This window comes from Phodopus roborovskii, unplaced genomic scaffold (genome assembly GCF_943737965.1).
Source record: "Phodopus roborovskii unplaced genomic scaffold, PHOROB, whole genome shotgun sequence".
Classification (NCBI taxonomy): Eukaryota; Metazoa; Chordata; class Mammalia; order Rodentia; family Cricetidae; genus Phodopus; species Phodopus roborovskii.
The window spans coordinates 2,708,382-2,724,937 of record NW_026126511.1 but is presented as its reverse complement, the minus strand read 5'-3'; the positions used below and the strand labels follow the sequence as shown (position 1 = coordinate 2,724,937).

The 16,556-nt window shown below is 51.0% G+C and overlaps 1 protein-coding gene across 1 annotated transcript in view; it reads right to left on the bottom strand.

Moving 5' to 3' along the window:
* Positions 1-313: 313 nt before the first annotated feature.
* Positions 314-16,556, bottom strand: part of Stk24 (serine/threonine kinase 24) — a 67,484-nt gene continuing 51,241 nt past the window's right edge. Inside the window, exons 4-11 of the mRNA XM_051195206.1 lie at positions 14,062-14,170; positions 13,700-13,857; positions 10,184-10,369; positions 8,336-8,481; positions 6,373-6,496; positions 5,685-5,753; positions 4,565-4,701; positions 314-1,350 (exon numbers count right to left, since the gene is read on the bottom strand). Coding sequence (XP_051051163.1) covers positions 1,314-1,350; positions 4,565-4,701; positions 5,685-5,753; positions 6,373-6,496; positions 8,336-8,481; positions 10,184-10,369; positions 13,700-13,857; positions 14,062-14,170 — 966 coding nt within the window. The 3' untranslated portion in view covers positions 314-1,313. The remainder of the gene's footprint in view (positions 1,351-4,564; positions 4,702-5,684; positions 5,754-6,372; positions 6,497-8,335; positions 8,482-10,183; positions 10,370-13,699; positions 13,858-14,061; positions 14,171-16,556) is intronic.

Below are 16,556 nucleotides of genomic sequence, written 5' to 3'. Positions count from 1 at the left end.
GCCAAGCAGAGCTTTGTAGTACATGAACAAACAGGTAGCCTGGCTGACAGCATCAGACCACAGCCCCGTGAAGAGCGCTGAAGCCGCCCTCCAAGTCCTCAGCAAGAGCTTCAGCAGCCCCACAAGCCCGCAGCGGCCACACCCCAGTGGTCAACCTCACAGCTGCATGGGACAGCAACCTGGACATTTGGCTTTGTGACATCTGAGTGCTTTCCCCGAGTCTCCACACGCACACGCTTACACAACCATGCGCGTGTGCAGAGCAGGTGGCCCACCCACTCTGCAGAGCCACGTTTTAAGAATAGTATGCAAAATGAGTGAGTTATAAAATTTATTTGTGTAAGCATTCAGACAGGTGGGAAAGATGATATGCAGATTCTACGACCAGGGTCAACCGAATGGCGTCGACGAGACGGTACATCTGGTGCAGACACAACGGCACAAACTCAACAATGACCAGGTGAGGGCGTTTCCGTGGGGAAGAACTTAAGGAATAATTTAAAGCTCTGTGGGATGACATATGTTCCAACTGAAAACACTAAGAAACAGTACCATCAATGAGAAAGAGAGCTCCAAGTGTACCAAAGGGGGTTGTAAGGAAACGAGGGGACTTTGCATCTGCTGAGGTACAAACAGGAGTATCCATGGGGCGGGGGGGGGGTAATTATTATTCGTGACAGACCCTGTAAATACAAAATAAAATCCAAATCACTGGTCACGGAGTTCAAAATTTACATGTAATATAAAGGCAAGGCGAAAGACTCAAGTTCTGGCCTGTCAAATATTTACTCCACGGAGAGAGATTATCTACAGAAGCACTTGGCCGATGTGTACACAGTGATTCCTTATGCACGCCAAAAGTTTCCGTAAAAATGACGCTATATACAAATCTGTACATGATCCACCAGAGCGGCTCCGTCCCCCGGGCAGGAGCTACCACCATAAAGCAGGGTGTACCTGAGGTCGCGTGTCTTCAACCGCCTTGTCACAACCCAAACATACACTTCAGGGTTTGTGTTAAAGATACTTTCTTTGAATATGTGCACTATGATTAAAATTAAAAACCATAAAAAAATAAAATAATTGCTTGAAGGAGTAGACCCCCACCCACCCATCTGAAAGACCCCAGTGGCTGCGGCACAAGGAGGACCGTGTCCTGGACAGGTGCCGGCAGCGACAGGTGCCGGCGGCGACAGGAGGGTGGGGTCCCTCCGTCACACCTCTTCACAGAGTCAGCAAAGACTCTCGTTGACTTTTAACAAGAAGGAAGATGAAGAAGAAAGGAAAAACCAAACCCAAATGCCAAAGGCATCTCAGTGAGCTGAAGTTCCTCCACCACTCAGGGAGAATCTAAGGAGAGAGCAGAGAGAGAAATCAGTACACATTGTTGCTGACACCCGGGCAAAACTTGACATTCTTTACAGAAACTTCAAAGTCTTTACAAAATGAAAAACACCAGAGGAATAAGAACCAGCGGTTGACAGATCTACTTTGTAATGACAAAGAAAATTCTGGTTCTAACACAAAAACTCATAGCTGATAAAAGGCAAGCCTAACCTAAGTTCTGCCTCCCTGGAGAAGGGTACCATTAAAACAGCAAATGACACCTAGGATCACCTTGCTCTGTGTGTGTGTGTGTGTGTGTGTGTGTGTGTGTGTGTAGATGCATGAGTCTGCACTTTGCTGTGTGGGTATACACAACCACGCAGGCTCCTATGGAGCCAGAGACTGACTCCTCTGGGGTCTTTCTCTAGTGTTTTATTTTTCCAGGCAGCATCTCCTACTGGGCTGGAGCTTGCTATTCTGGCTAGGCTGGCTGGCCAGCAGGCCTCCAGACTGTTCCTGTGTCTCTGGCCAACACCCCTCTCTTATGCTGGGACACGAAGCCTTTGTATGGTGTTGGGCCTACACCCGGGGCCTTCTGCATAGCAAGCACCTTGCCCACACTGAGTCCTCTTCAGCCCAAGATCTATTGAAAACTGGTGGAAACCAAGGGTCCAGAGCTCAGGGACACATACCCATGGTTAGTTTGAGTCTACGCTCAGCAATTCTTTGGGGCAGCAATAAATGGAAGCAGGCGAGGCAAGCCACTTCCTAGCAGTATTCCAAGATGTGGCCCAAAGAGGAACTGTGTGTCCGCATGAACACTTTGCATATGACATCAGAAGGCAATATATTAAAAAGACAGGACAGATGGTAATAACTGGTCACAACCATAAGGCCCATGCCACCTGTTTCCCCCAAAACAAACAAATCAGCACAAATAAATAGTCTGCGTCACCTGGCTTTCGAAAGCTAAGTGGTGTAAGCACCATGGCCACGATTATTTCAGTCACTCCAAACGGGCATCAAAGCACAGGGCCAGGAAGATGGCCAAGGACATATTTAAGGAACCTCACTGCAAACATGGCTCCCAGAGTCCCCTTTAAACACACTGAGCACACCCAAAGGAGTCCACAGAAACTCTCAGCAGCTCACTTGAGCCACAGCATCTAAGATGTAAACGTCAAGAGCTACGAATGACTCGTCATGGGTTGGGTTGCTCCCTCTATGAGCAGATGCACCGAAGGATGGATGCAGATGCACCGAAGGATGGATGCAGAAGTCCTGAGAACACTGTAGACAACAGTCACTCTTGAAGAGACCATCCCAAACAACTCATGTGGGGACAAACCAGGAAGAGCCAAATGGCGGCCACCGGCTGAGCATCATCCTATGGTCGGCGGGACCCCAGGAAGCCCAAGAGGGAAAACGGAAAGCTATAGCCATTGTTGATAGAGACAAGATCAGGACCCCACCACTCATCGATGACTTAGGAGGGTCTGCTTAGCACAAAGGCCACGCATGTCTGCTTGAAATCTGAGTTTGAGGTGATGTTGCCATATAAAATCCACACCAGATTTCAAAGGCATAATACCAAAGAAAGCAATGCAAGATATCTCAACAGATAATTGTTTATAATGTTTAAAGCTGGCAGAGGAAATTATCAAACATATTAAAATTGTTCCTCCTTACTAACTTGGTATAATTCCTAGGAAATTTGAGATTCCGCGTGAGAGAAGCCGGGACTACAGCTCAGTGGCAGAATACTGGCCTGCATGCTGTAGACGAAGGGATAAATTCCTGGCACCACAAAAATTCAAACACACGCCGGGGGAGGGGGTTGTTCTTTTACTGTTAAGATCTGGTAAAGGTATTTGCTGTGTAAGCCTGGCAACCTAACCTAAATCACACGTAAAGGTGGATGGGGCAAGCTGGTCCACATACTATCATGGTACATGCGTGTCTCCCACAATAACCAATTAAAATAGAAGTCTCCATGTGGCCCCCATCATAATTCTTAGAGCTGGCAGATCAGGTGCCTCAGTGGGAAGGACCAGAGGTCCAGAAACGAGAAAAGGATCAACTAGGTATACATGTCCATCGCATCACCCATGCCTGAGCTACACATGGGAGAAATCAAGTCACACATATCACACATGACACATACAACGCCAGGCAACTCCGGACCACGTGCGAAATTCTTACAGGTTACGAATAACCCGAGTGATGCGTTCCTGTCACCCAGCTACTTGGAGGCTGAGGCAAGAGGCCTGCTAACCCTGACAGGCTTTGGGGGCGTGGGACACTCAGCAGCCAAGAGGTGTCCACAGATGCGCCTGATGACCGCCATTAGATCCCTGGATATAAAGTGGCAGGGGGCGGCCAGCTCCTGAGAGGACAGGGGCAGCAGCAAACGCTCACACGTCACAGGAAAGTGACGCTGTAGTACTCAGAAGACAGAATTACAGGATAGTTAACAAATAACCAGTTTCTGGGGGTGATCCTGTTTGGTTTGTGACAAACCTCTTTTTAAATGAAAAGCAAATCCACTAGGAGGAAATACAGAGTGACCCAAGTTAAAGAACTCACAAGACCTGCTCTGCTGGGTGAGCACAGAGAGGGTTTTGAGCTTACCTTTCCTTTTTTTTTTTTTTTTTTTTTTTTTTTTTTTTCTGTAATAGGCTGTTGTCTTTAGAATCAATCAGGGGCAATCTTAAAAAGACGCCCTCCTTCAATGTCCTCAAGTGTGGCCAACCATCTTTACTTTTTATCCCTAACAGTAAGATCTATTCAACATGCAGGCTGTGCCAAAGCTGGTAAGGAGGGTTGGGAGCTCCCTGAGGCCACAGGCTCCAGGCACAGCTCTAAGCAGTGTGCACCAAAAGCCCTGGCTTAAAACCCAGTTCCCAGTAAGCAGTGTGACGGGGCTCTGTCTCTCTGCTCATCAGACCACGGATGCAGACGTGTTTTAACGCATCTTGCATTTCTCTGGCAAGAGCTATAAATGCAAGACTCTGTGGTCTTTCCCAGATTTACTGCTTCTACTTGTACAATCCAGAACAAGCCTTCTCCCAGAGGTTTTGCTGTGAGCCCACGGTCTGGGGGACAACAGGAGCAGGCAAGAGTGAAGCACCAAGAGACTGGCCAGGCTGTGGCCCGTGGCAGCTTCCTAGTCCTGGAAGACAAGCCAGCGCCACCAGGCTCCCCTCCCACAACCCCACTCCAGCCCAGAGCCAGTCACCTCTGCAGCCGCTGCACGAGCTGAGCCACCATGGTGTCAGAAATCCCGGGGCAGGCCTCTTCTGCCAAGTAGATGGCTCCCCGAAGCTCTTCTATTGACCCCAAGTTTCCTCCACATGCCTGGCTCTTCTCCTTCAGCTGAAAATGAACACGAGAGCGGTGAGACACACATGTGCACAGACCTGGCAGGCCCTGATGCTATCACCGCCACGACAGGCTGACAAGGGAGCGGGCATGAGTGTTGTGGCTGCTGAGTTCCTCTGGGTCCCCATCGTGAGGCCCTATGAACATCGCATAGCATACAGGGCAAGAGAGGGGCCCCACCAGACTCCTCCAGGCGAGAGCACAGGCAAGCAACGCTGCACACCTCCACACACGGACGGCCCTGCCCTGATGGCGCACACCTCCACACACGGACGGCCCTGCCCTGATGGCGCACACCTCCACACACGGACGGCCCTGCCCTGATGGCGCACACTTCCACACACGGACGGCCCTGCCCTGATGGCGCACACCTCCACACATGGACGGCCCTGCCCTGATGGAGCACACCTCCACACATGGCCCTGATGGAGCACACCTCCACACACGGACGGCCCTGCCCTGATGGCGCACACCTCCACACACGGACGGCCCTGCCCTGATGGCACACACCTCCACACACGGACGGCCCTGCTCTGATGGCGCACACCTCCACACGAGTCTGATGGTGCACACCTCCACACACGGCTCTGATGGCGCACACCTCCACACACGAATGACCCTGATGGCACACACCTCCACACACGAATGGCCCTGATGGCACACACCTCCACACATGGCCCTGATGGAGCACACCACACACGGATGAGTCTGATGGCGCACATCTCCACACACGGCTCTGATGGCGCACACGTCCACTCAGGAATGAGTCCAATGGCGCACACTTCCATTCCCTCACCTCACCTCAGAAAGTGCTATCAACGTCTACCACACGCAACTCTGGTTTCCCCAGCAGCTACCATGAAGGTCATCAAAGCTGCTTCTGCCAGGTGTCTTAATGGCCTCAACTTGTCCTGACAGCCACCCACAAAGGCACAGCTCCCATCCCCTCCTCCCAGGAAAGGCGGCCAGGATCTTACCTCCACAAACAGAGGAGAAATAATTGAGGACAAACACTGAGAGAAAGGCCTCTTTGGGATGTCTTTCATCTTGGGGAAGAAAAGAAAAGGGACCATTAGAACACGGTTGGGGTAGGCGAGGTTCTCCAGCCCACTCCTGGGAACAATTTCCGTTCCCTGCGGGAGACTGTCGACAAAGCGGCCCCACCCACCGGCAGCCGGAAGTCACTGCAAGATACCAGGCGAGAGCTCTGCCAGTGCGAACAAACTTGCTGCCCTGCTCTGCAGGCTTTGCTAAAGGCAGGTGCCCCAAGCAGCCACTGTACGGAAAGCTGTGTGGTCACACATGGCCTGACAACCGAGCCACCATGATTCACAAAATCTTTAAAGCACAGCTTTTGAAAGTTTAGGTGACATAAAACTGCCTCATCAAGTCTTTATTAAATACCAATTAAAACTCCACCATAAAATCAGGTATGCAATGAGAAGTCCAGCCGGCGCTCACAGAGCGGTGGTCGTGCGTGAAACTTCTCGTCCACATCCAGAGCCACCATGTCAGGAGGTGAAGAGGCACAACTCAGCACCCACAGACGGACTAAATCTCCAACCCTGCCAATTCCCCGAGGGCAATGCTACCCCCCCACACACACACAGCAGGCTTGTCGTGGGCACGCATGGGCGTGGAAGCATGCACGTACCACCACCATACCTTATTTCTTTCCAAATCTGATGGCTGCAGAGTCCCATTCTCCAGATTCTTGGGGTCTTTCTCCCGGATTGTGAAGATCCAGTCCCCAGACTCACTACCTCCAGACGCCTGGCCATCTGTTTCCCTTGACAAAGAAATCCACCAAAGTCACCAACAAGGGCCAGGCCATGAACTGCACGACCCAGACCGCCGACCCCAGCCACACACACTCAGTCGCCAGTGCCCCTAAGTCTCCGCCTCACAGGGCATCACAGAAGATGGGCAGGGCGTGGCTCCTGGGATCGTCCTGGTACTCCTGGCACCCGATGCCACTTCTTCCTCTACTAAAAGGGCCACACACACCTCTCCTAAGTACCCACCGGCCACTTCTCTGTCCCTCTCTCCTGGCCCTCGGGTTCTGTCCAGGTACCTCGTTCTCCTTTGCTCCCCTTAGGCCACACCCTTCACAGCCATACAGAACTACAAGTCTTAGATGAACGTCTCTATTCGCTATCTCTGTCACTGTCCCCAAAGCCACAGCCCCCCTCCCCTTTGTGGTCCTGTGTGTTAGCACCAAAGCCCTCCTGCTTTACACACCGCCCGGTAAGGGGTCATCTCCCTGCTCATCCTCAGGCAGCAATGACCAATGCCACGTGCCTGGCACCTGGCCTGTTTGTTACTCCACCCTCCACACCAACAGAGCCACAGCTGCTCTGCCTTGTCCCAGCGTCCCTCTCTTCTGAGGTTGGCTTCCCAGAGGCGACCTCCAGGCTCTGACCCTTCCCCTTGAGGGACGCCATCCACCTCATCCCTCCATTCAAGTCTTCTCTACAGCAGGGTACACACGAGTCTGTGTCTTCTGCCTGCTCTCCAAGCAACAGCCATCCTTTAAGCTGAGCGTCTTCTACACATTCCACAGAAGCTCGAATTCCAACATTGCTTCCATCAAACTCTGTGATGCTTTGCCAGTGTGGCATTACTTCCCATGGTGCTGAACCCTGGAGCTACTCCCTGCCTCCTTTACCCAAAGGCTTACCCAAACCCTTCGCTACGATTAAACCCAGGGCCTCCCACACGCTAGGAGGTCTGGAGCAGCAGCCTCAGCACTTTCTGGACATTATATTTTGAATCCTGAGGGTGAAGTCTCTTGGTACCTTGACACCTCCACCCAGACCTACTGCCACGGGCTGGCTCCCCTCCACCCAGACCTACTGCCACGGGCTGGCTCCCCTCCACCCAGACCTACCGCCACGGGCTGGCTCCCCTCCACCCAGACCTACCGCCACGGCCTGGCTCCCCTCCACCCAGACCTACCGCCACGGGCTGGCTCCCCTCCACCCAGACCTACCGCCACGGGCTGGCTCCCAAGCCCTGCCTTGTTCTCTTCACCCCTTGCTGCCATTCTAACCTTCCAGTCAGGGGTCTCAACCTTGGCTGTCAACGGTAACCTGGCTCTTCATCCTGGGTCGGTCCCAGGGGTTTGCAATCCGCTGTCTTGGCATGCAGACATGAGCTAGCTCCCGGCTACGGGGTGCAGGACAAGACCTCCTTTTTCTCTTACAAGACAGCCAAACTACCCCCGCCTCTGCCTCCACTCAACAGTCAACAGAATGAGGGTGCTTAGCGGGAACGCGCTGTCAGTGAGTGACCGCCCCGCACAGAGGCTGACGAGTCCCCAGAGCACCCTTTCTTCTCTCTATAGAACTATGTACACGGACTTAAGAGCGGGCACCTTAAGAGCAGGGGGTAACGAAAGGGAGAAGCCACGCCCAACTCTGTGTGCTTCTAATCATGCAGACATCACTCACACTCCGTGGCAGTGCACAGGGCCACGGCCACGTGTACTCACAAAACTCAGCATCAGTCCAGAGGGGAGGGACACAGCTCGATGCACAGACGCACGCACGCACGGCCGCCCCCACAGAAGAGCAGGCCCAGCACTCTGTCCCGAAGCACGCAGAGCTCACTGGGGAGGGGCACTTACACATCCGAGTCCTCCGAGCTGGAGTCGCCCTGGCTCTGCTCAGCCTTCCATCTCTTGTACCTGTCGATGAGCTCAGTCAAGTAGGACGTTTTCTTTGCATTGCGGATTATGAACTTGTGCTTCAATAATTCCTTAGCAGTGGGTCTCTGAAAACACACATGTCCAAGTCATCGTGAGCAGCTTCTACTTCACCTGAGCAGCCTGACTTCTGCACAGATCACGGCACCACTCAGCACTGGGCTCTACGTCTGAGCCTGTTTCTCCCTCAGGCTCATTCCAGAGCAGTCGCACCATGCCCACCACGGGCACAAGGAAAAACTGACATTGAGCTTCCAACAAGGATGGAAACTTTCTACCAGAACTATTCAGTGGAAGCAAGAGGCTTCTACCTAGTAACTCCACAGTCGGGACAAGTGCTGACTAAGCGAAATGCATGTTCTTCATGACTTCCTGTAGTGTTAGGCTAATAGCACAAATTAAAGTGAACGAATGACTGGACTCACCTAGAACAGGTTGGGGCAGGAGTCAGGAGGGACACAAACCGCCCGTGACCAGCACTCCCAATCTAGAAAAGCCGGTGTGCGAACCCATCCCCACCCCAGTGGTACAGCCAACAGCTTGATCACCACCTGAACACGGCACAACTCTGCCTGAACGGCACACCCGGAGTTTAATTGAGCCGGTGGCTTACCATCTACCGGCACAAAAGCGCCCGCAACATACTGAGTGGCCCAACCAGAGACAGACAGCAAACGTGCTGAGGTGCCAGCCAGGCACTCCATAGTCCCACCTGCTCCAGAGAATCAACTCTTTTTTTCCTTATAAGAGCAGCATGTTCCTCTAATTGTGATCTCTGAGACCCCGGGTGGCCTCCGCCATCCCTCCCCGGCTCCACCCGCTGATGGTGACGTCCCAAGTGCTCATACTCTCGCTTTGCAGACCTTCTTGTCTGAAGGTCCAGGCAAGCCAAGATGGAGTGTAGACTAGGAATAAATGAGTGCCGGACATGCTTTAGAGTGTGTGTGACACTTGGTCTCTTCCCAGGTGCTGGCCTGTGCCTTGCATGATCTAACAACCAAACAGCCAGACTGGCATGCCATGCCACACCCATCATCCAATCAATACCCAACCCAGCGACCAAACGCTGACAGGTTGACCTCAACCTGCAGCCACGGTCTCAATTCCTTTGCCAGCATTGGTGGTCCCTGCGGGGGAACTACATGATGCTCTTGTAAAACTCACCTTTTCTCACCATGTTTAGGCAGGAGGTCACGGGGACCCCTCATGGATAGTATTCAGGTTCAGTGAAGCATTGCCACCAGCTAACTCTGCTCAAAGAACCCCAAGACAAGGATATAGGATGCTACACGTGACAAAATGCACAGGCAAAGCTCCCAGTAGCTAATGTCTGGGCTCTACCACAGTTAGTAAAGCTCAGGGGGACAAGGAGAGGAGGCAGAGATGGGTGGCCGTGTGTGTGATCTGTCTGCCTCTTAGCACATGACAACCGGAAACAACATTTACTTCCGCTAGCTTCAGGCCTGCCTCTGCCGTTACCAAAGTGGTTTCCCAGTTTACAGTCTGTTTCTCTATGAGTATTAGAAACGGACGAGCCTACAGAGAATATTCTCCAGGTTCAATGAGGTATGAGACACTAGAAAATGATTAAACAAAATAATCACATCTTAAATCCCTAAAAGGTAAAATGACAACAAATGTCTCTGTAACTTGAAGAACTCAAACTCATCTGCAAAGATGTGCGAGGCCATGGAGACAGCAGCTAACAGTGACTGGGAAAGACAGAATAAATTCAAGCCAGTTGAGACCACAGGAAGAGGGTACACTCACAAAGCTGGGCTCCTTGTTCAAACAGGCCTCCACAAACTCCTTGAGAGGTTTGCTGTAGGTTCCTTCCAGCGTGGGAGGGTTGTTCTTTGGGATGAGGAATAACACCTTCATGGGGTGCAGCTCAGAGTGTGGCGGCTCCCCTTTGGCCAGTTCTATTGCAGTGATGCCGAGGGACCAGATGTCTGCCTGCAAGGACCAAAGCATCTTTAAGACATGGAGCATGTGTGTGTGTGTGTGTGTGTGTGTGTGTGTGATTGTGTGTGTGTGATTGTGTGTCTGTAAGTGTTTGTGTTTCAATCTCAGATCCTGAATAAAAAAAATTACTTTGAACTAATAAGAAACACAAGCCCTTGGCATTATTTCAACACAACACAGAAACAAGCGGGCAGATTTGTTGAATACCCCGCCCTCCACAGCTCCTGCCTGGCCACCTGTATGGCTGGCAGCGTGCCTCTGCCAGGTGTGGTCAGTACAGTCCTGCAGCAGATGAGCAGGAGGAGACGTGCGGATAACCCCTCGTTCAGATCCAGAGGGCACCCTGGTCTCAGCAGCAGCTCTACAGTCTTAGGACATTAGACAACTGCTCTGAGCCCCGCCCCTTGCCTTTCAAGAGGGAGGCGGTTACAGCAGGGTGTGTAAAGGGCCGGCCACTGTGCCCAGAACTGAAAGCAGCTCTGTTTTGCTGGATGGTTTTTACAGTGCTGGAGACTGGACTTCATGCACGTTAGGCAAACACTCTACCAGCCCTGCAGAATGATTATTCCAAGAGACGGTCACACACAGACATGTAAGTACTCCCCCATGCATCATCACAGCCACAATCGTCACCAGCACCTGCGTACACACTTCGTCCGTGTGCTGTCACAGAACATTTTAAATAAGCCACTGAGTCTCGTGACCTGTCATCCCAGCACTCAGAAGGCAGGGGGACCGCCTAAAGCCACAGACAGCGATACCAGCACAGCAGGGTCTTGCGGGGAACGGGGACGGGGGACGGGGGACACTATCTTCACACCCCACCACACTCCCCTGTACTTCACACGCCACCAAACAAGGCTCACTCACTCACTCACTGACACTCAAGTCAGCGTTGCTGGAGTTCCCAGCTAGGAGCGTGCATGTGATCAGCAGAAATGGGGCTTCCTGAACCGGAGCGCTCCCTGGCAGTGTGCACGGCAGCACCGCCACCACAACGGGCAAGAGAAAGACAGACGAGGCGGGCTGACCAATGCGTCCTCAACCCACCATCTCCAACTTGCGGTGAGTCTATCAAGGAGAGTCTCCCTCCCCCAACACAGGGCTTCTCTGTCCTGGAATTCGCTCTGTAGACCAGGCTGGCCTTGAACTCACTGAGATCCACCTGCCTCTGCCTCCCGAGTGCTGGAATTAAAGATGCGTGCCACCACCTCCCGGCACATCTGTCTTTAATATCAAGTAGTAACTGAGCTTTTCCAACTGCTTATTTTTACCCTTCCATGCTTGCTTTAAGTTAGCAGAGTCTACATGCCCCAGATGATGGCAAGGCTGCCCAAGGTCAGGGGACAAGAACGAGGCGGCCCAATCCGCTGGCTGATGGGCCTTTCTTGTGAGAAATGGTTGGTGACCAAAGGTGGAGAATGATTCCTTACACCCTCCCCCCTTTTTCAAAGGTTTATTTATTTATTATATATACAATGTTCTGTCTGTATGCATCCCTGCAGGCCAGAGAGGGCACCACCAGATCTCATTACAGATGGTTGTGAGCCATCACATGGTGCTGAGGATTGAACTCAGGACCTCTGGAAGAGCAGCCAGTTCCCTTTACTGCTGAGCCCTCTCTCCAGCCCCTTATACCTATTTTTTGCCCTCAATCTTCTGATACAAAGACTATTGATGGGTTGATATGTACCCTAAAGATTTAAAGTAGAGCTGACTGATTCTTTTTCATATATAAAGGTTCAGGTTTGTGATTCCTTCAAGATTCCTTATAATATTACCTTTCAAGATAAGTAATAAAGTAATTGGCCCCTTCTTTGTAACTACAAAATGCAGCCTGCCAGTAAAAGACCTAACAAGAAGACCTTGCTTGCCCACATGGTTAATGTGTAACAAGCTGCTAGGATATGATTGTATGTAGGTTCTTGGGATAATTTATTTTTCACCTGTGGGATGTAAAAATGTTTAATCATGTAAGAGATACGGAAAGCAAAGCAAGCTGTTTTTTACTGCTTGTTTCATAGTCATTGTAGTTACTCACTTGAAAAGCAGAATGTAGCCACACTGTAATTCCTATATTGCCCGAAAAACATTGGGAATATATAAGCTGCAGGAAAAAAGTATACAGGAGAAGGAACAGAGAAGGAACACGAGAGAACGGAGAATAAAGAAGTGAGCCATCGAGAGAGAGTGTGTTTCTCTTCCTAACCCCCACCCCCCTCAGACAGACAAGTCTAGTTTACGCCTACTCCAAGGATTCCTCTCGACGCCCGGTGCTGCTGGAGGCTGCCCCCCTCCCCCGACAGTAGAATGTTTCAACAGAGCCCTGAGACCCTATTCCATAGACACACACACACACACACGTACACACATACATACACTCACACACACACATACATACACATACATACATACATACATGCATATATACACAAATGCACATATACATGCACACACGTAGATAAACAAAAAAACAACATTCAACCCATGAACATCTCTCAGTTAAGTATTTTTTGTTGTGAAGTTTGGGCTCAGGAAAGCCCGTTCTCTGCCCTGACCGTGTTTACGTGCACAGGCCCCTGACACGAGCAAATGGAGTTGGCTACGACAAGGTTTTATAAACCTAGAGGACAAACGAAGGAAGAAACAAGGAGGGCGAGGCACAGGCGCGGACAATTGAACCGCTAAGGGCACTCACAGCCGCTGGAGTAAGACTCAAGACCAAAGACGCACCAACGCGCATCACTACAGACCCACTCCGCCAGGGATTTCCTGTGCACTCTGGTGTAGTGGGCAGCCTCTGCCCTTCAGGATGCTCTGACCACAACCCCAGAGCGCCGAGTCAGCCACCTCTTTCCTATATATAAGGGGTGACGTCCACACGCACTAAAGCCACGCTCTAAGGTGTGGCCACCACCCCAAGACCACTGTGGAGCAGGAAGCCACTACAGCCCGATTCTTTCTGCAGAAGCCCTACGTAGAGCAGGCTGAGCTCTGTCCCGGCCCTGTGCTAAGATCCCACCCTCCTCCGTGTTCCCGTGCACAGGCATTGCCTGCACCAAGCCATCGCTAGGGTCTGCCATGCCCACCCTCGAACCCGCTCCTTCCTGGTCCCCACCAGATCAAGCGCACACTAACGTACAGACAGTCACCGAGAACGGAAGGGTAGCCAATGGCAGAGCAGGAGATGCAGGAGGAGGCTGACGTTCACCAAGGTCACAGAATTACCTCCACATCCCACCTCCGGGACCCCAGAATGCTACATGTGAAGAACAAAAGGGACAGACATCTGAAGTCGTGGGTCCACCCCACAGCTCTCACCTTTGAGTCGTAGGCTGACTGCTTAATGACCTCGGGCGCCATCCAGAAGGGAGTTCCCACGAAGGTGTTCCTTTTTATCTGGGTATCGGTCAGCTGGCCAGCTACTCCAAAGTCGGCCAGCTTCACCTCTCCATGTTCAGAGAGCAGAACGTTGGCCGCTGCAAGACAACAAGCAGGGGACTCCATTACGCACGGCTACACCCAGGCAGCTGTCCCCACGGGCACAAGGGCCCGCAACAGCAAGGTGCCTTGGGGTTCACAACCGCCCAGCCTAACCAGACAGGCAGAGTGGGCAGACAGGCAGGCAGAAGGCTCCACGTCTTCAGGTGTTTCAAAGAAACGAAACCAAGTGCAGCTCCTACCTTTAATATCTCTGTGGATTTTCTTCTCTGAGTGCAGATAATCAAGTCCCTTCAGAATTTCTCGTAATATGGTAGCGATCTGAATTTCATCTAAAGGGCCAGGTTCTAACTAATAAGAAAAAGAGATCATTAGCCACTCAGAAGCCATCTTATACAGGGTTCAGGAAACAAAGTCCATGCTGCACAGACAGGACAATTAAGATGAACGATGTCTTCATGTAAAGCGGGTGTTCTACTAAAGAACTGAAATCTATGAAAGGGCCTGGCATCGTGGTGCATGCACACCTTTACTCCAGCACTCGGGTCAAAGAAACAGACAGATCTCTACAAATTCAAGGTCAGTGGAGTCTACACAGTGAATCCCTGTCTCAAAAAAAAAAAAAAAAAAAAAAGAAGAAAGAAAGAAAAGAAAAAGAAAAAACAGAAAGAAAGGAAGGAAAGGAAAGAAAGGAAATTAAATCTATTAAAGGATGAGGAGGCGGCAACTATAGGAAATACATCTGCTGGCCTGCGATGCAGCGAGTCAGGGACGGTGGATGGATGAAGACTCTGAGTGAGGCAGGGCCTGCATCCGTGGGACAATATTTTAAAAGCCTGTATTGCTGACACTTGCAGCCCTGTAAGCTGACCTTGAGGATGTTCACGTCACCAAAAGCACAAGTCGTGAGAAGTGTGTGAGCCCATTCCTTCCTTAAGCTAGCCCGCTCCCCTGACCAGAACTTTCCAGATCTGCATTTGTAGATGTAGCTCCCAGCTAGAAAAAAATGCAATAATAAAAGCTCTAGATCCTTATTAAGACTTTCAGAATGTGTTATATGATACACACATAAAACACTAGCTAGCCCTACTCAGGGAGTGATTGCATCTATTCTGAGGCGCTGCCTCCCTCGACTCCTTCGCATCAAGTCTCCTAAGAAGCTGTAAGGAAGCAGTGTTACGTGAACACATCCCTGTTGAAAGAAGTACACAGGATGGGGCTGATCATATGACACGGTGCATCCATCTTCACGTGTGGAGAACGTGCCACTGAGCTCCAGGTATCGAGACAGTCAGCAGTCACCAACGATCTCCCAGCAGCTCTTAGAGCAAGTCCACTAAGTCAGGAGAACCAGGACTTGCTGAACAGACAATGGATACCATTATACTCTAAGCTCACACACCTCAGTCTACAGGAAGACTGCTTCTAAAACCGTGTTGCCAGGCGTGAAATCCCAGCCCTTTAAAGGAAGCCACAACAGGACAGCCACTCTAGTAAACCCCGTTTCTGTGTACACAGAGAGGCCCATTCTCTAAGCTGTTAGTCTAAAGAACCATGACCAATAAAGTCATCGGCATTATAGCACAACTCAAAGCCTGGCGTGGCGTCCTGGCTCATCAGAGGCCACTCTCCTGGCTGCCTACCATGTGAGCCACTCTGGCTTGCTTCATTCAGAACAGCAGAGAAAGTGCAAGCATTCCGTTACACTTCATGGGGGTACATATGCAGAGAAAGTCCAACTGCTTGTGTCCACAAGTCTGCCCGGAAATTATTGCCAATTCTAACCAAGATACAGTGCTCTCGTGACAGTAGTTTGTCGTATACTGTTCCACAGACTACATTTTTTTCCAGTTATTTGACCAAGAGACTTTTTCCCCCCAGGAAAGATACTCAAACCTCTGTTCCAAAGACCACGGTCTACTCTTCATTGTTCATAGAATGAACCCATTTTAATTTTCAAAACATGACTCTTAAGACATGTTACCGTCCCTTGCTCTCAACACCAGAACTCTGGGTCTGAGTTTGCAGCAAGACCTCACCCCAGCCAGCACAAGATCAGAGCATGTGGCCACACCTGGCCTAGCTGCCCCCTGCTGCCTCCATGCCTACGCATCACTGTGTGCTCCTCTCCATGACGGACGATCACCCTGGAGTCACAACCCAAAATAACTTTCTTCCTGGGGCTGCTTTAATCATAGTGTTTATCACAGCCACAGAAAGGTAACTACTGGGGAAATGTACTATATCCATCTATAGGTTAACGTCTAACACACACACACACACACACACACCGTTCTTCCTCTGCTAGACTCCATCAGGGCACACCGCTACCCATCTTCCTGGGTTCCACGGAAGGAAGCATCATTTGGTCTGATGACGTCATTCTCAACATGGAATGTGACACGCGTCCTAATCTTGGCCCATGGGAAGCCCTATACGATCACATGTGTGGGAGGGAAATCCATTTCCATCCTGTGAGGAGTGCCGACAGCCGCTCACCCTCAATCTCCCCTCAAATTCCATCTTGTTTCCTCAAAACCATGTTGTACATTCATTGTTCAGGTTGTCAAACATCTGCCTGATTAAGTAAACCTTTTAAACAGCAAAGTTCCTTCATAATGAGATTCCGAGGCTGGCCCCTAGGTTCTCTGGCAGCAGACGGCCTCGGCTTTTAATCAGCTAAAACCTTTCCCTGTCAGAACTTGGCTAATCTTCATCCAGCTCTAACTCCCTCCCC